The following is a 26,834-nucleotide window of genomic DNA, read 5'->3' as shown; positions in this document are numbered from 1 at the left end:
GTGTCTTATATAAGGAGTATTCAACTTGTGATATCTCCCAAATGGAATAAGATGTCACTTAGCTGCTTGGGGAAGGAAGTTGTGCAGAACAGTGACCTCTATCATGTAGACAAATAATGATGGTTGGGGTTAAGTCTCCTTTAAAAGTTGACAAGAGTGAGGGGGGTATTTGGTCAGGTACCACACTGTTCCATTTAAAATTAACAATATTCTTACACTTCTAATCGAGAGATACATGTTACGTTACATAACAGCATGTGGAATTACAAAAGGTGATTTTCATTCTAAATTGTTAAAAATTTCCGACTTTTTTATTATGGCGTTTAGCTTTTACATTTTGCATAGTAAAATACTACCAATAAGACAATACAAATTAATGATGACATATACTTAATATTTAAAAGGAAAGAAAAAAGACAAATAACCACCAATTATTCACTAATTTCAACTGACTCCAGAGAAGAGAAGAACGGACAACAATTTCACATGTAACAAAGATCAATAAACAAAGGGACTTTAAAACACTCGTTTACTGAAATCACAACAGCTATTGTTTTCTTGACAATGGAGATCAACATGCTACGTCACCATTCAGAATATTAACATCGGACAAAGAGAGGCATTGTTTTCTTTTGATCAGGTCGGATTCTGATCACTTTTTCATCATTTATTATGCAGAATATTAAGCAAAATAACTGGGAGAAGCTCATCAGCATTTTATAGCAGCAAAATAAGCCATTGTTGTTTTTATTTTTTCTTCTTCTTATATATGAAGTCAGATGAAGATTTAATTATTCATCAAATTTTTGGCAAAGTGAGGTATTTTTGTTTCCTTTGAATGACCTTTGATGACCTTTAGAAGACCTATTCAGAATATTAAACAAGAGAAGGCAAGACACTTCTTCCTTCTTATCTTATCGATTTTGATTCACTCATTCAGCACAGATGATATCAGCAGTAAAAATGCTCATTTGACCAGTCTTTTATACTTTGAATTATCATCATAATAGTAATTTCTTTGAATAACAATCCAAGCATGTATAGATAGAGAGACTTGCATCAATCAATCAACATAGTTGGCATATATATCAAACACCACACACAGTTAAGTCATGTTAAAACAAAGTTTTTTTTTAAATATAAGCCGTAAGTACATTAACTAACCGTGGCCGTTGATACAGTCGCACAACGATAACAAGCATCTTTTAGAGATTGCTGCATAGAACAGAAGCATATGTATAGTCTAAGAGGATGTTAACAATTCAATTAAAGTGTATAACAGAAGCATATGTATAGTCTAAGAGGATGTTAATAAGTCTTTTAAAGTGTATAAGTGTAAAGGTTTGGCTGATCTTAAACTGTCGTTGGACTCATGGTGAATGGTCTAAACAGCTGAATCAATATGTCTTCTGAGAACTCCTTGCAAATGATTGCAAACTGTGAAGTGAGAAATGCAAATATCACTGTCAGGAAACCAAAAACGAGTGTCCTTAAAGCTTACAAAAACAAGAAATTACACACAACCACATTAATGTAGTCGAACATGTATGTTAAATGTAAGAAGATTAACACTTCATTCTCTCATGGTGTTTGATATTAGTGTACAGTTAAGGTTGAATAATACCAATGTCTTAGAACTGCAAACTGCCTTGTAATTTGCAAACTGTAGTGAGAAAAGCAAAGTGATCTGTCAGGAAACCCATAAGGCCCCCACAACTTAGGGGTCCTCACCACGCAACATTTGAGTGTGCTAATTTTCCTATACATTTTTTAATGTTGGCGCTGCTAACCCTCAAACTATGTTCACATCTTTAGGCAGGATTTATCAGATCATGAAGTTTCTGAAATTTTGAAGGAAACTAACAGAGAAAGTGATTGTTGGAATGGGCTTAATAACCAGTGATGTTTTAAAGTTTTAAACCCCACTCTAACCAATTGCCCAGAATGGGATTACAAACCAGTGAGGTTGCTATTTCAAAACCCATTCTAACCAATTGCCTATAATGGGATTACAAACCAGTGGGGTTGCTAGTTCAAAACCCACTCTAACCAATAGTCCAGAATGGGATTACAAACCAGCGAGGTTGCTAGTTCAAAACCCATTCTAAACAGTAGCCTAGAATGGGAATACAAACCAGTGAGGTTGCTAGTTTAAACCCCACTCTAACCAATAACCCAGAATGGGATTACAAAACAGTGAGGTTGCTAGTTCAGAATCCACCCTAACCAATAGCATAGAATGGGATTACAAACCAGTGAGGTTGCTAGTTCAAAACCCACTCTAACCAATAGCTTACAAAAGGATTGCAAACCAGTGAGGTTGCTAGTTCAAAACCCACTCTAACCAATAGCTTACATTTGGATTCAAACCAGTGAGGTTGCTAGTTCAAAAACCACTCTAACCAATAGTCCAGAATGGGATTACAAACCAGCGAGGTTGCTAGTTCAAAACCCATTCTAAACAGTAGCCTAGAATGGGAATACAAACCAGTGAGGTTGCTATTTCAAAACCCACTCTAACCAATAACCCAGAATGGGATTACAAAACAGTGAGGTTGCTAGTTCAGAATCCACCCTAACCAATAGTCCAGAATGGGATTACAAACCAGCGAGGTTGCTAGTTCAAAACCCACTCTAACCAACAGCCCAGAATGGGATTACAAACCAGTGAGGTTGCTAGTTCAGAATCCACCCTAACCAATAGCATAGAATGGGATTACAGACCAGTGAGGTTGCTAGTTCAAAACCCACTCTAACCAATAACCCAGAATGGGATTACAAAACAGTGAGGTTGCTAATTCAAAACCCACTCCAACCAATAGCCTATAATGGGATTCAAACCAGTGGTGTTGTTATAAGAAATCAGCTCTTTGCTTTTAACACCATTTGTTTATAGTTTTGCAGTCAGTTATGTCTCTCTGTGAGTAAGATCTTTGGCCAGAAGGAATTTACAACATAAGTTGTTGTACCTTCTTGTATATGTGGACAATACAAATTACCCTTTTAATAACTTGTTTCACTTAACAAATTGATCTAACCTTTGCACATTAATATCGAGACAAAGCAGCTAATTTGCATTTTCAAGCGGAAGTTTTAGGTTGTCCGACCTTCCGACCTTCTTATAAATCAGCAACTTAATTGGAATAACAGTCCATTCAGGGATCCTAATAGTTGTAGCTTTGCTCGTAAAAGCAAAATGTCTTTGTCATATCTTGGAATGCTCACAGAAACTGCGACAGAAAAGTTAGAGAGCAACAGAAATCTATCTTAACTCTAGCACTCTTACCAACATGTTGAATCGCTACAGAAAATCAACAGTTAGCTCTGTACGAGATGGTAAGCTTTGAAGGAAACCACATCATAACCAATCATAAACAGTTTTGGAAACAATGGCTTTTTCTGAGAAAAAAAACCTTGCCGAAAACTGTCCAAATTTTTGGTTCTCATTCAAAATATCTACAAGGAACATTCCATGTACAGATCAGACAAATCTTTCGTAATCCCCTTAAAAAGTGAGTCGTGGCTTAAAAAAATATCTCTGTAAATTACAAATTTCTATTTTCTTATTTGTCTTTGGCTAATAGTAGGGTGTGCTGCCCTCCCGATGACACGGCGATGACCTTACGACTCTCCAGCTGCTTGCCGCTCATCTTCTCCGGCGTTAATATATCATCCTCTTCTCCATTCCCGAGCTGATAGTTGCTCCCCATTCCCCAGGCATAGACTTCACCTACCAGAGAGAGAAAGAAAATATATTGCTAGGTATTGTTTTAACTCATATTGGAGTGTTAGCTCAGCGGTTAACGCCGGTGCCTTTCAATCACAAGGTCCCCGGTTCGAGTCACTCCCAGATTAAAGTATGTTGTCCAGTTACAGAGTTGTTGACAATTAACAATCCATAATCATGGAAGTTAAATATGAATGTAAGAGACTGACTTCGGTCAGCTTACGGCTTTGATATTAAGCCAATGAGGCTTCTTCGCGGGTTCCTGCTTGCAGGAGGATCTAATATACATTACTGTCATTAGACACAATGACATAGGTACTGAGATAAGAAGAAGAAGTAAGATGGAATTGGGTGGAGCATATACTCAGGAGGGAAGATGGAGAAAGACTGTGTGACAGCATTAGGGTGGACACCAGAGGGACGAAGGGCGAGAGGTAGACCGAGAACGATATTGAGCAGGATGGTAGAGAAGGAGAGAAGTAGTTTTGTAGAGGATTTCCAATGCCGCTCGGTAAAATTAAAGATAATCTTCAGTATTGTGATTGGTTATTGATTCATAATTATTCATTATTATGTATGTCACATGATTTGATCAAGAGACCCAGATCGAAGCTTCTGGAAGGACCTTTGCTGGTTCTGACAGGAGTCACGTTCTGGGAGTGTGTTGACCAGAATATATTCGAAACGCAGAGAAAATATCAATAAATCGGAGTCGAATCAGACCTTAATTGTGTTTCTGATAATTGTTTATTATCCTGAGATGTCTAATTAATCAACCCTGCCAAGGAAAACACAACAGTAGGTCAGGATGGAGGAGCTGGGAGGTGACCAAAGTACAGCACAGAAACAGGACGGATTTGGCAGACAGCGTTATGGCTGTATGCGACTACTGGCCAGGAGAAAATTAAGGTTAAGGTAAGGTCATTAGACACACACTTTGTAGAGTTTGATATTTTCTATGAATCACGTAACTGAAAAACTGTCTTCTCCCATTTCATCAAAGTTGTAAGTAATTCATACACCAGGGTGGTTTGATAGCTCAAGTTTACATCACCAATGTACGACTGATCGTCCCGACTAGTTGGGTTTCTGTTTTTTTTGCATCACCCGGTTCTAATGAAGTGATATACCATGAAGTATGTACAGTGGGGGTGGGGAGGTACTTACCATTACTCGTCAGAGCAAAACTGACGCTGGATCCACAGGCTACTTGCGTAACTTCCTCGTTCTTTAGACTTCCGATTGCAGACGGCTCGTGGGACTCCTCGCATTCGTCTCCTAGACCCAAGCGACCATAGTCGACCCTCCCAAGAGAATGGACGGTGCCTACCGATGAAATGAATGATATAAGGTTAAAACCTGTCGGTAAGCTCACTCTTTAATTCATTTATTTGTTTTATCGCCAATTGTGTACAATGGGAAAGGACGTCTCCTATAAAGTCTTAAAAAGACATAACAAAGGAGGAGACTTCCTGGAAGAAAAGAAAAGAAAAATTTACAAATATAAATAATACAGTATACGTAAGGATTAAATATACGGTAATGATAACCTAATGATGCTCAGATGGATACATGAATAGATAATATAATACTTTGTTATAATATATATATATATATATATAGTCTATAATATTTAGAATTAATATACTAAAACATAGAATTGCATGGGTTTATTGAACACATTCCAACTGGTGAATTTTGTTTTCTGCTGTTTTCTGCTGTTTTTGGTAATATGTAAGAAAGATGGTACGATGTTAGAAAATAAATCACATTTTTAAAAAAAAAATTCAGGAACAAAAGACAAATATTTACCTGGACCGAAACAAGACAATTTTTGGAGACAAAATGGTATCATGCCTTGACTGAGGTTAGATGTTATTTCCAAATTTGTATGAAAACCTTTACGTCCCTTGTGTGGGACTGCTGCTCTAATTTACAGACAATTATGCTTCCTTACATTTATGCTTCCTTCTTTCCATTTATGCAATTTATGACTTCCTTCCATTTATGCTTTCCTTAGGTAACGTTAGGTCGATATGAAAATGTCAGACTGGAAATTCAGTATAGAAGCGCAACTTTAATAAACAAAACTGTGAGTAGATATTCATCTCACCTTCTGAATCGAGAAGTATTGAGTGGTGTTGACCGCCGCATACTGATTTGACCTTAATGTGGGAGAAACTTTCAATGCCGACTGGCCTAAACCAACTCTTGATGTCTTCTACTCCTAAAAGAATACAAAATGTGTGAAGAGAAGAAGAAGAAGAATAAGGAGAAGATGAAGAAGATGAAGACAGGGTTTTCAAATCTAATAACAAAGATAAACCAGGAAGCCAGTTGGCCTTGTGTTCCTCGCCATATAATTTGCTCTTAATTCCACATATCTGACTTATGGATAGAGTAAGTCAGTTTAATTTGTTGACAAATTAAGTGAGAAGCAGAAAAGATCGGGATTGTTCATCTCTTATTTGTAGCACTCACACATCAACCATTTAATCCACTGGTAAGAATTTTACACAGTATACCATTTTTATTCCAAAATGTTACAATAGCCAGAAAAAACAGTCTTCCTAGGTGAAATATAGAGACATAGATGTATGAGCAGCAACTGGACATTTACTTTTACCCATTTAATAATTGTAAGTGATGAGAGTTACAGGACATTGTTTACACATTGTGAAATATTTTCACAACTTACTGCCAAAGCCAAACTCATCTAGTATAAACCACAGAGAATTCTTGTAATCATAGAAAAACAAAAACCCTGATCAAAGCGTATGGATTTGCATCTCTTTCTGCCTCCACATCATATTGGTATAAAGGAGAAAAAACTCTTTGAATGAAACTTTGATTTTACAGTCTCTCATTATTAACTCCATCAGTGGAGTGGGGTGGGGTTGCAGAAGTAACTCATGTATGTGATTCTTGAGGAATGCAAATGAGGAGTGCGACCAAGCCCTATCAACTACCATCACCCAACAGCCTAATCCCAACCACAATCCCCCCCCCCCCACCCACAGCTGCCACCTCAAACAATTGTTCTTCTCCGCCGCCTCTCACCCAGCCCCTCCCTGCTGGCATCGTCTCCAAAAGTGAACGTTTAAAAAGTTGATAACTGACCTAAATGATGGTAATTGTTTAAACCCCATCCATAAACGCCACCTCCTCGGACTCTCGCGAAGGTACAGTAAGGAGTGCACCAGACGTCTTCAAAGAACACTTTTCCCTGACCTCTGATCTTGGGACGGATCACTAGTGCAGGTTCCAACAGTAGAGCTGAGGAGAAAATTGTCAATTTGTAAACAGAATGATACCACATTACTCAGGCCAGATTGAAAGTTGTATTGCATTGTAAAGCAAAAGTGTTTAGGCGTTATCGTTTGTTTGCATGGGTAGATGGCAGGGGTGTAGACAATTTTTAAACGCCTATGCTGGCAAAGAATGGTCCCTATAACAGAGGTCCAGGTAGAAAAGAAACAACAAATTTCATATTCACTGATGATGGAAGCTTTTTCGTCTCCACAAGCCTACATGAACAGATATATATAAGTTGTCGATAATTTGGCAACTGCTTACCATCATAAGTTACCAGTGTCTCTTAAAAATTTCTTTGATTTAAAGGGAGTGAAGAGACCTAGTTTTGAATGAGGTGTAACAGAAGTGTTAGACACCACCATCGATCCCAGATAATACACACACAGCTTGCTATCGTCAGTAAATAGACACTAGTGTACAGTCAATACATGCAGCTACGGTCAATACCAACAACACAGTGAACATAGAAGCGATAGACATCTCAGTAGGGAGTTGTTATGGAAATCCCTGATCTCAGGTCCAGACAAAAGATGACAAGGTATCACGTTTCATTACTGTCTGCACAAGAAGAAAACTTCAATTGCAAGCAACAGAAAGTTAACTTTTTCAGAGCGTGGCACGCGGTTTGGAGCGAGTCTTCAATGCCTTCAAGTGATACATAACTTGCAATTAATGAGTATGGAACACTTACAAAGTCCTTTGCGTCCTCCTCGTATAGAGAAACATTCTGCTATCCTCCCGATCTGCCCTTGCGACCCGCACCCTATCGTATAAATGTCGCCTTGGTCTGTAAGCATCGCAAGGTGATCGTTGCCAGAGGAGATCTGGACCACTGTGGCGGGTATGGGTAAGTGGTGAGGTAACTTCTTCATGCCCTCAACGGTGAGTCCGAAAGGACCATTTCCATCCTAGGGTTCAAAAGGTGCAAATTTTTCTAACACGATATATCCACATATGAGAATGTTCATTACGTATATATGTAAAGAATAAAATAAATTCTTGACTAACTGAAGGGTGAGATCCCTTAAAGCTAGACCTCAAAACTTCAAATTTCTAGACAAAGACAGCCATAAATGGAAGACGTCATGGACATATGTTACATTAAAAGCATTTTCATCTTGGAGGTCAGTGAAAATGGCCATTCCCAGCTATTAACTTAAAAATTGCAGTTTTTAGCTAAAGCCACTCATGATTAAGTTCCTTCTTCATATCCTTCTACAGGTATTTTCCTTCTGAACGTGAGGTGAAGGTCTATGCTTATAATGGGGATGAAGAGAGAGGGGGGAGGTAGAAAAGGGACAGAGGACAAGTCAACAATATCACTATCTCAGCAATCTTTCAATAAATTTTCAGCATGTTGTTATGTAAAGCTTCACACCAATTTAGCCCCCTTTCTTTGCAAATGCATTTTCAATGCAGGACAGAACTACATTTAGATGTGACCTCATAACACCAATATAATTAATCATAGCCTTTAATGAGAGCACTGCATGTTTCATCCCTCATGAATAAACCGAAAGTCGCGACTAATTTCTCACCCTAAATGTCCCCCACGCATAAACTTCTCCTGTATCTGTCAGAGCTGCGGTGTGGGAATCCCCTCCGCTGACCTGGACGACTTTCTCGGAGAGTTCTACCTTGTGGGGAGTGAACTCTGACCCTTCTTCACTGGTGTCCCTACCGAGAGCACCCTCATCATTACAACCGAAAGTGTAAACCTACAGAAGAAACAGACAGGTAATACAGTAGGTGTCAACACTTGGCATTTTACCCTCCACAAATGGAAGGTTAGTTTAATGTCAAAATGTTGCTGCCATATTTCAACACTTTTACCAGTACATGCAATAATCTGCAACTCAAAAACCAAACTACCCAGCTGTTATTGTACAGAAATATTCAAACAGTAGACGATGCTTGGTCTATAATTAATGCAGTTTACGCAAACGATTAGATTACGGAAAAAAAGAAAGAAAAGAAAAGGAAACCTGCTTAGAGGACTTGCAAAGAACTACTGTAACTTGTAGGGTGTACGACAAACTGCAGCATTTTAAAATCCTTCCATTGCCATTATTTTGTCATTAGGAGGTCATGTTAAACAACCTCACATAACTTCTAAGCTTTCTTTTTTTAAAGCAGTCCAGCGGTCGGGCACTTCTTTGAGCTTTAACTTTTACTCTCCCATTTCTGTGAGTAGTCTTTCAAAATTTCAATATAGTTGCTCTTGTGGATAATGCAGAAGTAATGGGAAGGATAACTTAATTTACTTCAATATTTTAACATTTGTGATGAGTTGGGAATTACTCTGTTGACATCTTTGAACGTAAAAAAATATTGAGTAGATTACCACTGAAATTTTGACTGTAAAAGGTTATCAATATGAGAGGAGCTAAGACTTGGCTTTAAAGCTTGTTTCTTACCTCTCCATTTTCAGTGACACAAATGGTATGCATCCCTGCTGCAAAGATATCAACAATATTTCCAGATGCTTCCTCTGGGAAGGGTACTACTGTCGGACGTTTCCTTTCCATGTAGTCCTCTCCTAGTCCAAGCTGACCCACATCTCCCTGTCCGAGTGCCAGGACGGTTCCGCGCTCAGATCGATGAGACGGGTGGAAAACTGATAAACAATTGTGAGGAGGAACGTAGATAGCAATGTATCACATCAAAACAAATATGACAAAGCTAACTCACATGGGTTTAAATTGTGGGATCGTTATGAACAGCAGTACCTTGGTTTCATTTTCAAACAAACAGTCAGGTGAGGACATTCAGTTTGGAAAAGTTTACATCAAATGCTGGCGTAAACTAACTGTGCATGTTGGATTGCACTTAAGCTAGATGTAGATTTTAGACTAACTGTAGTGCTAACTAATGCTCAGTGGAGACTACTTGAATAATTGGTGGTTGTCTTAAAGTAACTAAGTCGCCAGAGTGACTTTTTCTCCAAAATAGTGACTGTATACAATATTACTAATGACCTGCAAGCAGCTCTCGAACTGTCCACCAAAGTGCTATACTTTAAAAGCTTGGACTCAACAATTTATTTGTCAATCACTAACTGAATTTGATAACAGTTGGACTTACTTTTTGCCTTCTTTGTAGGTACTCCATTTTCTTTCACATCTCCAGACTTTGGCAGAACGGACTTCCTCTTGGGTGGCATTGTACACTGAAACTGATATATAGACTAAGACTTGAATATTTTTCTATGAGATGGCCACTAGGACATGTATTTGCTGTGCATTGTAAAATACTTCTAGCTAAGTGTTTTTTTTTCCAGTGATCTATACAAGGTTTTGCAACTGGCAAGTGTGCAAATCAAAGGCCTTTCAAATCTAACACTGACAGTGCAATGCCTCGCTGAACAAGTTACTTTGCTTCGCAAGATTTAAATTTCTTACAAGAAAGTTATGGCACTTATACAGCACTGCAATATCATACTTGAGCTATCCAACCTACTGCTCACTAAAGCTAGCAAACCAGGAGGTTTTGGCTATTTATACAGGAGTAGTTGGAAAGTCTGCAGAAACTACAATTAACCTGTACTGTTAAATGGTGAGGTCTCTTGTGTAAATATGGACCAATCACAAGTGGTTTGATTTTTTTCAAGTACTTTATCGAAAGGTGCTGTTCAAATTTTGTGGGGCCGTTCCACATAGGGCTTGTGTAATTGTGGTCAGCCTAAACTAAAGCCTGGAGAAAATGGAACTGATCAATAACATAAATGAACTTGACTTGTATGTTCTACGCTTAAATATTTAACTGTAACAGTGTTGTTAAGCATAGCCTAGTCATACTTTTACTACAAAAGCTTAAATAAGCTGTGGGTAGGTTAGGTCTGGCCTAGCGTAGGCCTAGGCTCAATAACTGTTTAATGTTACTTGTTAGGCTAGACCTAACCTAATTTAACTTATTTCTACGACCAGAGTAGGCCAATATCTATGATATAATAGGAAACGTAGCTAACTGTGAATTAAATGTAAATCATGCAGCTAAATAATAGAAATTGAAAGGGTCTGCGACGAAAATCACAGGATAAAACATACCTTTTAAATTCTTTCGCCGAACAGTAGATTATTAACACTGTCTAAGCCAGAGATAAGACCACTTTACTATCAATTTACATACGTACTAGATCTGCGATAATTCTCGATCGCACGCAGCACGCGTTTCGAAATTTACTGTAAGTAACCAGACAATAAATGCAGTACCAAAAAGTGTGAACAGAATAATGTTGAAATTTAATATGATGTATATTAAAATATAAATTTAGATCATTAAAAATATATATAAACTTTAAAAATAGGTTTCGCTCTTTTATGTCAATCTGGGAATTTCTTAGATCAGAAATATTACTGAGATTGGCGACATGATTATTGACCCTCTCAATCTGCACTGTGACAATGTGTGGCGTAGAGCAACTACACGATTAACATAGTCGTACACTCGTAGTCGTAGTCAAACATCTTTCGCACTATACTTTTGCAGAGAATTCCTGTCAATTTCAGATTTTCTTCATCAGTTGAAGTACACAAGCAGACAAAATGGGGGATCGTTATAACATATTTAGTCAGATGGAACATCTGCAGTCGAAATACATCGGCACAGGTCATTCTGATACAACAAAGTGGGAATGGCTGACGAACCAGCACCGAGATACGTTTTCATCATTGATAGGACATTACGATATGATGAATTTTGTGGCCGTTGCAGAAAACGAAAGCAAGGCTAGAGTGAAATTTAATATGTTGGAAAAGTTAATTCAACCATGTGGACCACCTCCAGAAAGACCAGAAGATCAATGAACAAGTTTCATATTTGAAACGAAATACGTTGTAGGCCTAGTTAGGCTATCTAGGAGTTCCAACTGCAAACATACAGTAAGAAGCCTAACGTTAGCCTAGCCTAACTTAGGCCTACAGTATGCTGATCTATGGGCAAGGGTACTCACAACATCAACACAGAAGGCCTAACTGCAACTATGGCTTACCTATCTGTGTAGGCAGAACTACTTAAGGTATACTGTAACATTGTTATTGCTACCCCTGTTGAGAAGGATGTTACAACATTTGTACACAACCAGTTGCAGATGGATTACATCTTATTTATACAGTATTTTCATATTGTTGAGAAAGTTAATATTTGACACTATATGAAGCTGATTCAAAATGATGTGACCTGATGCTAAGCTGGGAACTGACATGGGAAAAGACAACATGAATTTTGTATTGCCTGAAGCTATGATGTGCTGATTCAACAGGCTTGGAGAATACAGCGGGTCTGGCTCAGCTTGGAAGAAAAATGATGCATGGCAGTAGAAGCAGCCTTGTGGAGGATGTAGTGGAGTTACTGACAAAATCAATCATTAATCTCTCAGATTGTTTGATAACATCTATTTGACTGTGAAAAAACATTCTCCGGCTTTTCTTTACAAATTCAGACCATTGCAATTCATAATGGATTATCCACAAATAGAAAGGGATGTAACTTTTTGACATTTTATGTCCATGTCCTGCTCATTTTGCACAGACAGAAAATGGCAAATTTAGCAACTCTGTTATGAAATATCTACTTGTTATGAAATATCTACTGTGTTGATACAAATCTGCTTAGCCTTGCATTCTCTAAGATACTGGTACTTGTTAGGAAATGAACTACTGTTTTTAGAATAACAAATTACCAATGCCACCAAAAATTGTTAGTTGGACCCCAAGTTTAATTAAAAGACCCCTGGATGTGAGATTGACCACTTAGAATTTTCTAGTCACCTGTAATCATCCATTTGTACCTTACACTACATACCATACCCTACAATTTCATTTTCCAGTCATAAGTTGCATAGTTTTTTTAGCCCACTTGCTGACTGATTGTTAACAAATCTATCATCAGTAAAATCAATCGCACATACTAATCAGTAACTAATCAAGTGACACAAGCACATGAAGGGAGAATATGATTTCTTCATTTCGTGCTGAGTAAACGCAATGGTATAGCATTATAAGAATAGTTGTAAACTGAAAGAGTTGCAACAGTCACAAAAATGTAGAGTATTAGCTTCTTCTTTCTTTCTTGTTTTGGTACAAAATTTCAAGGTTATTTATAAATTAACGAAATATTGGTAGTTAATAAAAACTAATAAATCAATTAAGAATTTAGCTAATTATAAGTATTGACCACTGTACTTCAAATTAGTTAACACATGTGGTTACTGTGTGTACGTAGAAGATTGGAATAGTACAGTGTATTGACTGAAGAGGTACAGTAAGTTTATTGATTATAGTGCAGTTTCAATGAATTTATTACGTATACAGTAAGCGGTTTTTCTAAATAAACCACACACTGTATGTGTCTTTCGCTTGAGAAATGTTCTCCTGCTGTACATTTCAGGGAGGGAAGTTGCTTGGCTACAGACCCGACCTCCTTTGATACATTCTAGCCCATGTTAATTTCAAGATACCATGGTTATACTTATATTGTCCAATGCCAGAACTGCATTATAGTTGATTACGTTCTATCTATTTTGTTAGATACATGTTGTTAGGTCTACAGTAAGAGTTTGTGACAGGCTGTCATTCCCATGTCTTTTCAACATTGGGGTGGGTACTGGAATCCTAATGAATAAAAGTTAATCTATACATTGTTTCTTTTAAGAAATACACTGATAGAAGTAACCAGTATTGCACTGCAAATTTCCCTTAAAATTATTTCTAAGTTTGTCCTCATCCATTTCCCTGGCCCCCAATGGACTCCTTTTTTTCAAAACAGTCAGTGCAAACTTATATAAATATAGCTTTCCAACCTAAAATATGAACATCACAATGGAACATGCTACTTTCCTTTCCATTTGTTCATATACTGTACCTTAACCAAGTTTGATGTAAAACCCTGGAAATGCAAGGGTGGTCGTTTCATACAGAAGCATTAGATGTTACCTCTTCATAAATCAGAAATACTAGCTGATCATTGAAGATCAACATTGTGCAGAGTCTGCTAGTTAACCACAAAGAATGAGAAAACATTGACAAAGCTGAAAAAGGTTTCTGTAGAAAGGTCTTTTTATTGATGTAATTTACAGCAAAATACAAGATAAGGAAAATATATGAACTATGAAAGGCAGTACTGTCCTCTTCTGTGTGTGTGTGTGTATCTAACAAGACAGCAAAGCATACATTTCACACAGAGACGAGAAACCTAGGTTTTGTGAATCTTTTGCAATTACTTGATATGCAACTTGGTAAAATATGTCTTGGCATATGAGAGTACCAGCTCTATTCACCATTACAGCAGTATATGTGATGCTTCCTTATGGACACCAACAAAGTCACTGAATAGGATTGTACGATATTTATTTTGTCAGACATGGCCAAATTAGCAAGACCGGTATTCGTTTGTGGAATACAGCCACACAGAGAAACTATCAAGCTATGAACCTTTCCTTCAACTGTTTGTACAAAACATATCGATTCTGCCACCAACCCCTTTAACGATCAATATGACTGAAGGAACCCTATAGTGGCTTTTATTGTATTCATTGTGAAATATTTAAACAATTCATTTGAAAATACCACTCCCCTAAAAGCATGTAGTACCTTTCACTCTTAAAAATAAGTCCCCTTTAACCTCCCATGAGGAGACCCCATGAGATCACAGACAAAATCTTTTAGTCTCTGCTCACGTTGACCATGGCAATAGGCAAAGTTCATTAGCTCCCCTTACACAAGAGCATCAACTCCTTGAAACAAACCGCTAACTGTAAGTGCCATCAAAAACTACTAAAAAGCTAGTGCTTGTTGTGGGCCACCTAAGCTGTGAGTGAAACTTGTTTAACAATGTTTTCAATTTGTTGGCAATAATGTTCATGCAAAGCAATGCATACTGAGTTGTGTTTTAAGCCCATTGGCTACACTCACAAACACATCATTTCACTACATAAGTACTGAAGGAATACTGTCAGTATATACAAAGAAACTGCATAGAACGGTAGGAACTGGACAACTTTCCTTGCTGTATTTAACTACAAAGTGATGGAAGTCTGTGCTTACAAGTCTCTACTGTTACAATACAAAGCTGCGGTTTATTGTTTTACAATGAATATGTTAGTGAATGTATCTAACAATGAAAGACCATACAGTCAATATAAATAAAAAACATTAAAATTTCAAGGCAAGATTCATGCATGTAAACTTGATAAAGTAAGCATCATGGAAGGAAAAAAAGGAGACTTTCAGGGAAGAATATCAAGGAAAGTTTCATAGCCTTATTACAGGCTTAATGACAAAAAATTAAAAACATCTAACATAAACACTTTAAAGTCTCAACAGCTTGAGTAATTTCACAGCTTATATCACTAGCTTTGATATGTTTGCAAACAAGAAGTATGACTGGAATTAATATGACGTTATTGTCAACACCAACTTATCAGTTACACACCTATCCATGGGAAATGTCAGAGTAGATTTTGTAAAGGCAACTGCACAAGCAGTGATCAAATTAGTGATACATGTCCACGGATGTAGAGCACTTGTTTATAATCAGCAGTTGTGTTCTTATGTAGTATCTTATAAGAGACAAAATTCCAAGCCTTCAGAAACTTGCTACACCAAATTTGAACACTAAATAATCATAATAATACCCTAACAAGTAACATGGAGTTAATTTAGTGGGAAGTCAAATGATAAAATTTCCAGTAATGGAATGCAACCAGTGGCTTGATAAGGCTGTTATAATTTTTTCCTGAAATGTTTTAATCCGGATTAAATTCTTTGAAAGTTTTCAAGAGTACTTTTCTGACCATTTCCAGAGTATGCCTGGGAGGCTAGATGATTAGAATTGTTTACATAAACACAACTAAATATCCCACTGAGGAAAATTTTCTTTGACGGCTGGAATCAAAATACTTCTTTTGAGTTGTATTCTGAATCAGCATTTTTATTATTTGTCTAGCAAATTTGATGTCAAAAAATGATGACCAAGAAGTCTTTATTTCCTCTCACACTTGCAATACAACCTCTGATGGGATGGGATATTTTAATGCTTTATATCAATCCCACCCACAAAGGCAAGATCGCTATATGTGAGTACATATGTGTCCTATACCGATACAATATGCTACTACTCAGACAATGCAGGACTAAAAGTCCATACTAACATAGGTACATGATAAAAACATGTCATTTGTGAAGGCAATTCACCTTATTTATAGGCTTGTACCTATCAGTTTTACAAAGATTTCAGGCACTATATCAAGTTTGACAAGCTTCAATCCTTGAATATTTCATCTAGTCTCCATTTTCTTCTTCAGTGTCATTTCTTCTCCTGAATGGCAAGGTGCTTTGGTTTCTCTCTGGGTCGTTTAATCTGACGATTCTGACCAATGGGCTAGCTGTGATTTTGCTGTGAAAAAGAGAAGTAGAAAATTTTCAAACAAAAGAGGGATGTGATAGTTAGATAAAGCAAACACTAAGGATAAGTGGTTATTGCAAATAATATTATATAATAAAAATGATAAAACAAATAATATATAATGAAAAAAGGACAAGCACAGAGTTTTGGAGAAATGACATTCTATACTTGCTAGGGTGGGCACGAATTGATCTTGCGGGCCACAATTAAAATGTTGTGTACCCAACCCAAGGACCACAACGCTTAATAATGAAACCCCTCCAGTGAAATGTGAACATTTCATAAAATGGTGAAAAAACCATCAGAAAAGTTTTACATTAACTTTGACTATCTCTCACATTAAAATGGCTTATCACCAGTACACTGTAAGCCTCTGTACAAACTTCCCCAATGTGTAATTAGGACAAAATCTATTTCATGTGCTTACTTTAGCATTAGGTTATGCGGGCTGCATTTAAAGACTGCACTGGACAACCTTGTGTGCCACAGAAAATAAGTCTGATGTTGGCATGCTGACAACACTTTGCCAACCTCAATCTGCTAAAACTAGCTACTCAAATGATCATAAGTATGGCTCCTTAATTTGCTAGAAAGTCAAGTTATGGTCACAGAGAAAATAACTGTCAGTGTTTCTTAAGCTCTTACCCATTACAGTCTAGTTTAAATATCCCCAATGACTGCTGATAACTTGAAGAGTTCAAACCGTGAGGTAAGAACAATTTGAATTTTTTTTAGTAAATTATAAATGCTTGTAAACTTGGTGACGATACTGATGACGTAGGTATGGGTATCCACTGGGGAAAGTGAACATGTTTATGTAATGCTAAAGTTGAAACCTAACCAGCTATCCTAACTAAATGAGTACCTCATGTCTTGCGGAGTCAGAAAGATGAACTGTCGATGCCTTAGGTCTTTGGCAACTTGAAGTAACAACTCCATGACAATCTTCCTGTTGATCATATCCTGAAACACAAACAGATATAAATATTTAAACAGACCTCTGCTGACCCCCAAATGACCTTTGACATCCACCAAAAGCAATAGGGTTCTTGTACTCATTATAATAAAGGCATATGCCTAATATGGGGTATGTGATGTGACCTATCTTGGGATGTCATGTTTACAAGGTCTGTTTTTATGAAGCTTTACAAGAGTGTGACATTTGATGACCCCAGATGACCTTTAACCTCTACCACAAACAATAAGGTTCTTGTACTCATTGTAGGGAAGCCACATGCAAAATATGAGAGCCAATCAAGTTACCTTCCTGGAAATATCGTGTTTACAAGGATTTCAAGTTTTGACCCCTTGTGACCTTAAATGAACTGTAACCTACACCAAATTGTACAAAAAAACCTTCACATTACATAAGGCTATCCTTCCATGCATATATGAGCCTCTAATGAACCCAAATAACCTTTGAACTCCACCCAAAACAATAGGGTTCTTGTACTTATGGTGGGAAGCCACATGCCAAATATGAGAACTGCAGAGGATACCCATCTGGAAATATTGGGTTTACAAAAGCTAGGGCGTCACGTACACACACACACACATGCTGACTTGACTGCCTACAGCAAGTAAACCAAGAAAGGATGCCTTTTGTATACTTCTTGTTCTGTATGGAAATACTGGCATTATGACAGTCTACTGCATTGGATACTCCAGTTAATAATGGAAATGTGCAGTCTATGTTGTAGATGTAGAACACCACCAAATGTCACAATTTTCATGGAAATTTGAAGAAAGACATTTTTCTTCACAAAAAAAACAACTTATGAGGGCATAAATTACAAAGAAGTGATTCACTGGTAACGTGACTAGGATATTGCGATTAAGAAATTGATACTGAAACTTGATGTTCAAGTAAAAGGACTAACCATAAAGACATCAAATTCATCCAGGGCCCGAAATGGGGCATCCATGGATTCCCACAAAGCCATTATGAAACAGACGGTAGAGAATGACCTTTCACCTCCAGAGAGCGCCCTCATATCCTTGGACTTGCTCTGTTTGTGTCCCTCTGTGGGTTGCACCTAAAATAACGATAAAAATAAAAATCACCTAATCAAACTTGTTCTATACTTAAATGTACTCCCACCCCCCTTCCAATCCTCACCCACCCCCACCTTTCAATTCAGACTTTCAGGCAGCATGATAAAAATGATTAAATTATTTAGAACTAACAATTAATTGTCCACTCTAGAAAGGGTCGATCGGTATGGAAGATAACATAAATACACCTTACTGAAGCTAACATAAAGTCAACTTGACCAACTCTTAAAATGGGGCAGAAATTTAGCATTGCAGAGAAGAAATCTCTAGCCATCATACGTATGGCATGCAGAAATTGCTAGAAAAATAACAAATGGCTAATTCTTTCGTGAAGTTTGGTCGAACGATTTAGCTTCGCGATTTAATGCAATGTTTAATTCTTTGATGAGAAGACTTTCAGTGATTAGAACCCTTTAGAACAGGGTTGTCCAACCTACCGCCCGCGGGCCACAGTCCGGCCCGCCGCAGGGTTGCGTCCGGCCCACCAGAGATGCTCTATGGTGCGAAATTTTAGTGAGCAGATTTATTGATAACAATTTGAAGCTATACAATCAATCATTCGAACCTTGTGGGTCCACAAAACTGCATACAGGTCAGTTTGTGTGACACTCTCTAAGCGGAGGGGGGGGGGGCGGCTGGACTTCATTCATCTGTTTTATCAGGAAGGAAAATAAATCAGTGCGCTCCGCGCGCAGTGCTCACATTTTGTTGCCTTGGGCTTTGGGCAAAAAATTGAGCGTAGGGTTCATGCGGCCCCCTCCTTAATCATAATCATTCCATGTGGCCCTCCTCTGCAAAAGGTTGGACAACCCTGCTTTAGAAGCTTGCATTTTGAAGTTGATCATTTCTTAAGCATGTTGAAATTGCTTACAATAGGGTGACAATAGAATACTGATAACCTATAACCCTTACCTTCACCAGAAACATTTAAGCAAATTGACGAACTGCGAGTAATTGAAAATGCATGCATGTTAATAGGGAACCAAAGAATTGTAATAAAGATGCTTTTAAATTTAACGGCTATATTTAAAAAATGTTATTTTATATTCGTCATCACTAACATAGGTTACTGACGTAAGTTCCAATTGTTTTTGATACAAAATTAAAATACGAAAAGTGGAAATGAACAAATGTGAACATTAAACATTTAGTTACAGAGAGATACAAAATCATAACAGAAGACAAGGAAAAGTGGGTTATGGTGCAGGGAGATTTAGATGACAGACTATGTTGCAGTAGAGTACATATATGACAAAAAGCACAATAATCCAAACTTAAGCATATGAGTACAAGCAAAGAAAGTGCAGAAAGAAACAGACAACAGGTTAAGTGCGTAGGGGGGAACAGAGTGCCGACTGGTTGATTTGGGACATTCTACGACAAAGCATGCAACGGATCAAAAATATGGTTCCAATCAAGGTGAATGGGGGGGGGGGATGTGTTAGAGGGAAATCCTCCTTAAGCATGTCATTTTATTAAGGGTACTATTTGATTCCCCCATTTTTTTCTTTTTTTCCCCTTTTTTTTCCACTAAAGGCATTCCAAACCTGACCACTTCTGACAAAAGGAGAAGTAGTAACTATGAAATGAACGCAGACACCTTTGAGGGGAACCTCCGAAAACAAACTTACTTCAAAGTCAATGGTTTCGTTTTGGTGGTTGACTCTGAGTTTGCACTCCATCTTTCGAATGTGCATTAGGTCAATAAATCTCATCCGAAAATTTGCAGAAGTCGACGCCCGAATTTGAAGGTGCCCAGCCTTCCTCACCTGTAGCATTTCGTCGAGAATCTGCCGAATCAACCAATCAGATGATTGCGTACATCCGGCACATTATTCATGACCACCGCCGTGACGGTGGTGACCCCTACTCTTAGTTTTTGCAACAGGAATCTGTGCTACCGTGAAAAACCTAATCCACTCTGCGAAACGTAGTATACATCAGCTGTATAGTTTGGTCTATAGAAGGCTTGAAAATAAATTGTATTTCCAATGGTGGCATCAGTTATACTTCAAATTATGAGAGCTGTTGAAGATCTGTTGTGTACACCTTGACAGCAAAATTCATTATTGATAACTTCCTGATTATCATAATGCACGGGAAAACCAATTTTTTTCACCACACTATTTTACAATCTTTCTTTAAACTCAAACGACAGCGTTTAACCATTGACAAACCACAGAACATCAAGAAAATATTAATAGATGAATTGGCTGGTTAGAATTTGAATGAACTGTGTGTGAGTCACAAAAATGACAATTTTTGGTTTGAACAGAACAGTTAGTTTTTTTGAGGTAACATAGATTCCTGTTTGCACCCCTAATATAGTTACTGTGAGAAATGGCAACAAAAGTGTGATGGTGGTGTGCCTGGGTTTGCGGCTTCTAAACACCGACACACCAAGTCTTGGTTCGGTGGCTCACTTACTTCCAAGAGCAAAGCCTCCTCCTTGTGATTGAATTTTATCTTGCCATTGTATTTCCGTTGCGAGAGCATCAACGTAAAGAAGTACTTTGTTCGGAGGGCGATAAAATGCCGCAGTTGGACAAATGCCTGCTGCCTGATCTCCAACATATCCTCCAGTTTCTGTTCAGTGAAAAACACTAATTATTTGCCACTTTAACAACATACATTCCACACAATGGAGGAGCCACAGAAATTAAAGAAGAAATAAAGAATAAAAAACTCCCAAGTATCCACTTTTAATTATTTCAAGAAACTGCTTTTGCTTTTCATTGGCACTTACATTCATGCAACTCTATGTGAACACAAACATTTTCTGTCACATAAGGAAGGACAGTGCGGTGGGTAGTCTTCCTGCAGAATGGTAAACAGTAATTTTCTCTCTTTGCCCAAAGGGTGTAAAAAAAGTTGGTAAAATTAGTTTAGTAGTCACTTGATGAAAACTTCAGCAGAGAGGGTTTTTTTTGGGAGGGGGGGGGGGGGGGGCATTAAGCCAGTAGATAGTCCAAATATTGAGGCCTGGAAGCTAAACACTAGAAGTTACATTCTGCTTGTTGAGGGCGACATTTCCTTGTTAACACAAGTCAGCTGCACTGAGAGACTTAGCATCTCCCAAGCTTACTTAGGGAAGCCTCGCAAATCTAACCGCCGGTTCCGGGCCGGCGGAAATCTCGCACTCCTTGCTCATTATGCATGTGCATATTGGTCCCATGGTTGAATGCACACACGCTGGTTGCCAGCCGGAGTAATGAGCACAGCGTCCTGACAACACAAGGCTGGTTATTCTTCACAAACAATGAGCAAACTTGGCCAAGTGACCGGATTAACTTTTGCGGTTTTGACAGTCAATAGAGTGGTAGTTTATGTTGCAAAGTGACTTATACACTAAAATCCGCCACTACCAAATGTCCGAGATTCAGTACTTTATATAATTCTTGCAAATCTTCCACGTTATCAAACCTCACAAATAAAATTTCTTGGGTCTCTTATGAACAATTGTGAAACTCCGCTACTCGAAAGTTCGATAAAAGCAGCCTTTACCTGGGCCTATACATTATGAGCCTTGTTCAACGAGTGGTACGTAACTATGAATTAAAAACTGAATCAGCCATTGCATTAAATATATGCCCCCAAGAGCTTCAGAAAACCCATATTGACAAACCAGAATTTAACAAAATAATAGTTAAGCTATGCCACATATGTATGTTAAAGAGAGAACATCGACCGTAACGTTGATCTCCGAAGCTAACTGCGACACAAATTCAATGAATAAACAGATGGTTTTGATTTTCCCATTGACTTAGTGTGTTAGGCTGCCATGTGGTTAGAGATATAAGTTACTATTCGGTGAAAATTTTACTATACGTACATCAGTTTACAACTGCAGTGTTTACCCCTACTTAAATATCATCGTAGGCATACTGCCAAACAACCCCCCTGTTTAACACCTGTTTGTTAACATTTTTGGCACGTTTCCAAAAAACTTTTCATGGAGTAAACTATTTTGGCTCCACTCTAGAATTAATTAGGTAAGTCAGTAAAGGATCGGTAAAGTTATGCGAAATATTATCTTAGACGTTCAAGAAAAGTATATATCCCCGTAACATTAAGGTAAGTAAAACACACCTCAAGCCAACCGACTCCTCCGCATGAACAAAACATTCTATTCCCCATGATACACGAGTCTATACCATACAGACATAGCACGATATCAAGGCCCCAATAGCTACAGTATGGCTATCTTTATGAAAGTAAACCTTTTAATCCCATGTTTTAGGCCACTTGGCATGATTAACTGAATGCTAAATATTGTTTCCATGTCCTTGTAGAAAACGTCAACTTCGCAAAATACAATTAGTTGTGTTTTTGTTGTTACGTGAGATCCGTAACCGGCGAAGTGGTTAGGCTATTTACTATACACTTAACTATGGTAGGATATTAATTTTTCCTTTTTTTGGGGGTGGAAATTCTAGAAAATACTTTCTTTTCCCCCCGCCAGATGTGGTCATATGGTTTATTCATAAATGGGTGTACTAGAGCCTTGTCTACATGACATTAATTGCATTTAGCACGATATGCCAGTTTCGCGTAAATTTTTCGAAAGTATTTTGCTCGATCTTTCGTAAAATTTGAAAGGTGTACCAACTTACTGTTCGTACACAATTGCTAATTTCTCTACTGATTTTCAGAGTAGTAAAGGACGGTTTTTTTTACGAAGTTCAAAAGTCAGTAAATGAAGTTGATAAATTTTATTTCTTTCAACTTTCTTTAATGCTAGAATAACATTTACACTTAAAACGGAGAAAGGATAATCGCATTTTTTTCCACATTTATTTCAAATTTCTTTCACAAGAAATTATCGTCATTTGTTCAATCCTCATGATGTCTACGATCTAGCTGGCTAAAAAAAAGTACAGCTTCGCTGGAGTGCGAAAAATTCCCTACAGTCAACCGCTTTTTTTTCACCTAGCTAGGTAGTTTAGGTCCTGTTCTATACAACTTAGTAGGATTATTCTAAAGTCATCCCGTATGTTAGGCTCTTGTTCACGCTTATGTGCACGTGTACAAGAAGTGAGATTGTGATTTCAGTTTTTTAGATTTTTAAATCTTAAAAATTCAGGAAACTTAATGTCCTTGCAAAAAGGCAACGAAACTTTTTGTTCCTACTTGGCCGACTGGGAAAATAAGAAAGATAGCATTTTAGATTCCTGCAGTGTAAATTCACATTTCCTTACTTATTTTTCACAGAAGTTTTGCTTCTGCAGTAGGATAAAATACGGCGTATAAACATACTATCTTTTTTGAAACGTTTGAATACCTTGAGACTTAGCTATGATGTTTTGTTCAACTCACTATTGTGTTCAAATCGGCTTAGTAAAAACTTGACCGCGGCTGTGAATGTAACTGTATAGCTTGGAGGGTGGTTTGGAGAGAGTGTGCACTCAAGTGTGACTCATTATCTGCTTGTGGCTGTGCTCATTATAGCCGCGGAAAAATCCACCGGCCCGGACATGGCGGTGAGATTTGCGAGGCTTCCCTTATCACTCTTGGGAAGTTGTACTTCACAAGTATTTCGAACATCTCATAGGTTGGGTTTCTTACTTTCAACTTTTGGAGGAATAGGTGTTCATTACGGGGTACTCCATCACAGACATTTTTCTGTGTGTAGAAAATGGGGGTTTGATCCACTACATTTTTTTTCTTTCCTATGGAGTTCTATTAGTTTTGGTCATAATCAAAATGGCTGAATAAACGCCTCCTTTTGCATAAACTTCCATATAGCTTTGACCCACTTCCTGACCTACATAAAATATTGGAAATCATGTATTTTTTTTCCAGTTAAATGAGCAGACCGGAATTAACTCAAAGACTGACCTTGATGATGCTCTTTAACTTTTCAATTTGTCGTCTGGCTTCTTCGTAACTTTCCTTGGCTCTGTCGTACTCTCTTGTAATTTCCGCAGGATCTCCACGTCTGTAAAATTGAAATGAAATAATAAAATTATATTAAATAATACAAAATTATTAGTGATACAAGAGCTGCACAGAATGTGATCGAGCAATGCAAATTGAAAATTGGTTAAAATATTACAATATTTTTGAAGAGGGATAAAAAATGTCAAGGCATCCGTAACTAAATTCCACGAAATTGATGAAGCAGAACTCGTGCCCAAAACTCCATACAGTTTAACTGCGTCCCTAGGAATCTGAAGTTGTGTGTACATAGCTACGTATGTGTGTACCCAAATGTGAATGAATGTTGCACCGTATATATATATGTTGCATGCTGGATGAATTGACTATTTTTAACTTCAATTTTTTTTCACCGGTTGATTATTTCCGTGCCCTTTGTTGAAGTGAATTGATTCACATATGAAAAATACATGTAACAGAAGCAGAGGTGGCAAAATCAAATTTTGTGATTTTCCGTTTTCATGGGTTCCACATTTTCCTGCGAATTTTCGCGATCACGGAAAATCACTGGCCCTATGTATAAGCTTGTACTTACAGTCATCTAAGAATTTCCGTAAAACTAAGGAAGGGTTTGCTCGGATTGCTTACTGTTTAAAATGCTAATGACGATAAAATAGCATTCGTTTGTTAACCACAAAATTTCTGTTGCACCAAATGGAGAATCTTCCTGAACCATAGATGTTATTGTAATATCCCCTCCCAACAAATACGATCCATGGCTCTACCCTAAATCCACTCTTTTAAGCCAATTATTATTATTAGGTATACTGTGTCTCTGGGTGAAAAAAAGGTAAAAGATTAACAGGTGTGTGAAAACTGATGCACGATATTTATTTTCTCAGCTAGGGAGCTAAGGTGCTCTCCTTCACGATTAGGCTGGGATTTTCGGAGACTTTTCGAGCGTAAACCCCATCATGACCAATTGGAGATCGTAAAAAAACTTGCTTTACGATATGATTGGTTCATTACATTCAATAGTGGCTGACAAGGTGTTCCAAGGTACTAAATTACACAGGCTCTATAAGTACAATACTACAAGGTCCCTAACTGATGCGTGCATATAAGGGCTGCATAGCCTAACGTTAGGCCTAGCTGTCCAGACTCATGCACTAGTGTATGGCTTGTGCAGATCGTAGCTGACAATGTGGTCTAGCAGAAAACCTTACTTGTTGCAATTTTACTTTCATATTGCAAAAACAACCTTAAATTGGAGAAACAAATGATGAATGGAAGCTTTATCCTTGTTTTTTTCTGTATATACAAATCAATTTCATTTTTTTCCTGGGTTTTTCTGTTTGCTTAAAATAAAAATAGTACCGAAATTCCGTCAGCAAAAACCGGTTTCCCGTGCAGACTATGTGTAATACAAATGATTATGAACATAGTGTTATTCATGAGCAGGAGGCTTATTTTGAGTTATTTACCCTCACTGTGAATAAAATATACATGATATCAGAAACTTTATATTCTTGTCTTTGGTTGAACTCCTTTCAAAATTAACCTTAAGAAGTTCTCATATATCATGGGCCAGTGGAAAATTGGTAGGGTCAGTAGAAATGAAAAGTTAGTGGCCCTGCTGGTCAGTGAATTTTTTACCATTAAGTCGGAGCCTTGCACTTGGTCCAAGAATTTCAGTCCGACATACAAAATACAGCTGCAGAACAACTCAACAAGACGAGACATTCAACATCCGGTCTTACCTTTCCTGTTCTTTATCGATCCTAGTCGTCATCTGCCGAAGTTCGTTGTCGATATTCTGAGGCTTTCTCTTGGTCTTAATTCTGTCTTTACTGATCTGTTTGGCTTTCTCCGTGTCCTTCTGCAGTGACGGAGAACGAGTGAGAAAGACGTTTTGGCCGTGCGTGAGCAAAGATAAAGAGGAGTCTTGCAGTTGCCATGCAAATACAATCGACATGTCCCCCTTCCCCTCCCCCCCCCACCCCTTCATTACTTTTCCCAGCAACAACTTGTATGCCACATCATATTCTTTGACTTAAAGTCAAACTGCTGTCTTAGATATGAATTGAAAACTATTCCATACCGCGACATCTTCTTCTTTCTTTGACATCCTCTTTTTCAACTCATCGATCTTCGCCATTTGTTCTCTCTTCTTCCCCTCGTAATGTTTCCTCTCATGTTTGGCCCGCTCCACCTGGAGTCCATTGGTGTGGAGTTCGTGCTGGGGAAAAATAATATATATATATATTATATGTATACAATGAGAAAATAACATATATATATATTGGAGATATATATATATTATATAAATATAATAGATATTCACTCTAATTCAAACAAGACTGGACCTCACGATCAATCCATTCCTTTACAATTCGACAATTGTGCTTAAATTACCAGTGCACCACTTCTTGGTGACAAAGTGTAACTTCACTTTTGT

The 26,834-nt window shown here is 37.7% G+C and overlaps 2 protein-coding genes across 5 annotated transcripts in view; both read right to left on the bottom strand.

The window, feature by feature from the left end:
• Positions 1-289: 289 nt before the first annotated feature.
• LOC139974575 (regulator of chromosome condensation-like) lies at positions 290-11,244 on the bottom strand. The gene is made up of 9 exons (XM_071981823.1): positions 11,089-11,244; positions 10,127-10,217; positions 9,460-9,659; positions 8,581-8,760; positions 7,734-7,950; positions 6,848-7,003; positions 5,841-5,954; positions 4,895-5,053; positions 290-3,730 (listed from the first exon to the last, which is right to left on the bottom strand). Exons 2-9 carry the CDS (start codon positions 10,203-10,205, stop codon positions 3,564-3,566), a joined length of 1,272 nt encoding a protein of 423 aa, XP_071837924.1. The 5' UTR covers positions 10,206-10,217; positions 11,089-11,244; the 3' UTR covers positions 290-3,563.
• A 2,830-nt stretch (positions 11,245-14,074) lies between these two features.
• The window catches only part of LOC139974571 (structural maintenance of chromosomes protein 6-like), a 35,852-nt gene continuing 23,092 nt past the window's right edge, over positions 14,075-26,834 (bottom strand). For 2 of the 4 annotated variants that reach the window (XM_071981812.1, XM_071981813.1), the window contains exons 18-24: positions 26,478-26,615; positions 26,137-26,255; positions 24,338-24,437; positions 20,927-21,085; positions 18,325-18,480; positions 17,310-17,407; positions 14,075-16,435 (exon numbers count right to left, since the gene is read on the bottom strand). In XM_071981812.1, the coding sequence (XP_071837913.1) occupies positions 16,321-16,435; positions 17,310-17,407; positions 18,325-18,480; positions 20,927-21,085; positions 24,338-24,437; positions 26,137-26,255; positions 26,478-26,615 (885 nt within the window). In that variant the 3' untranslated portion in view covers positions 14,075-16,320. Of the gene's footprint in view, positions 16,436-17,309; positions 17,408-18,324; positions 18,481-20,130; positions 20,290-20,926; positions 21,086-24,337; positions 24,438-26,136; positions 26,256-26,477; positions 26,616-26,834 lie in introns of all 4 variants that reach the window. The other 2 variants (XM_071981814.1, XM_071981816.1) reach the window with 2 other exon arrangements.

The sequence above is a fragment of the Apostichopus japonicus genome, chromosome 9 (genome assembly GCF_037975245.1).
Source record: "Apostichopus japonicus isolate 1M-3 chromosome 9, ASM3797524v1, whole genome shotgun sequence".
NCBI lineage: Eukaryota > Metazoa > Echinodermata > Holothuroidea > Aspidochirotida > Stichopodidae > Apostichopus > Apostichopus japonicus.
The sequence above is the reverse complement of the archived record's forward strand: the minus strand, read 5'-3'. Positions and strand labels throughout refer to the sequence as shown.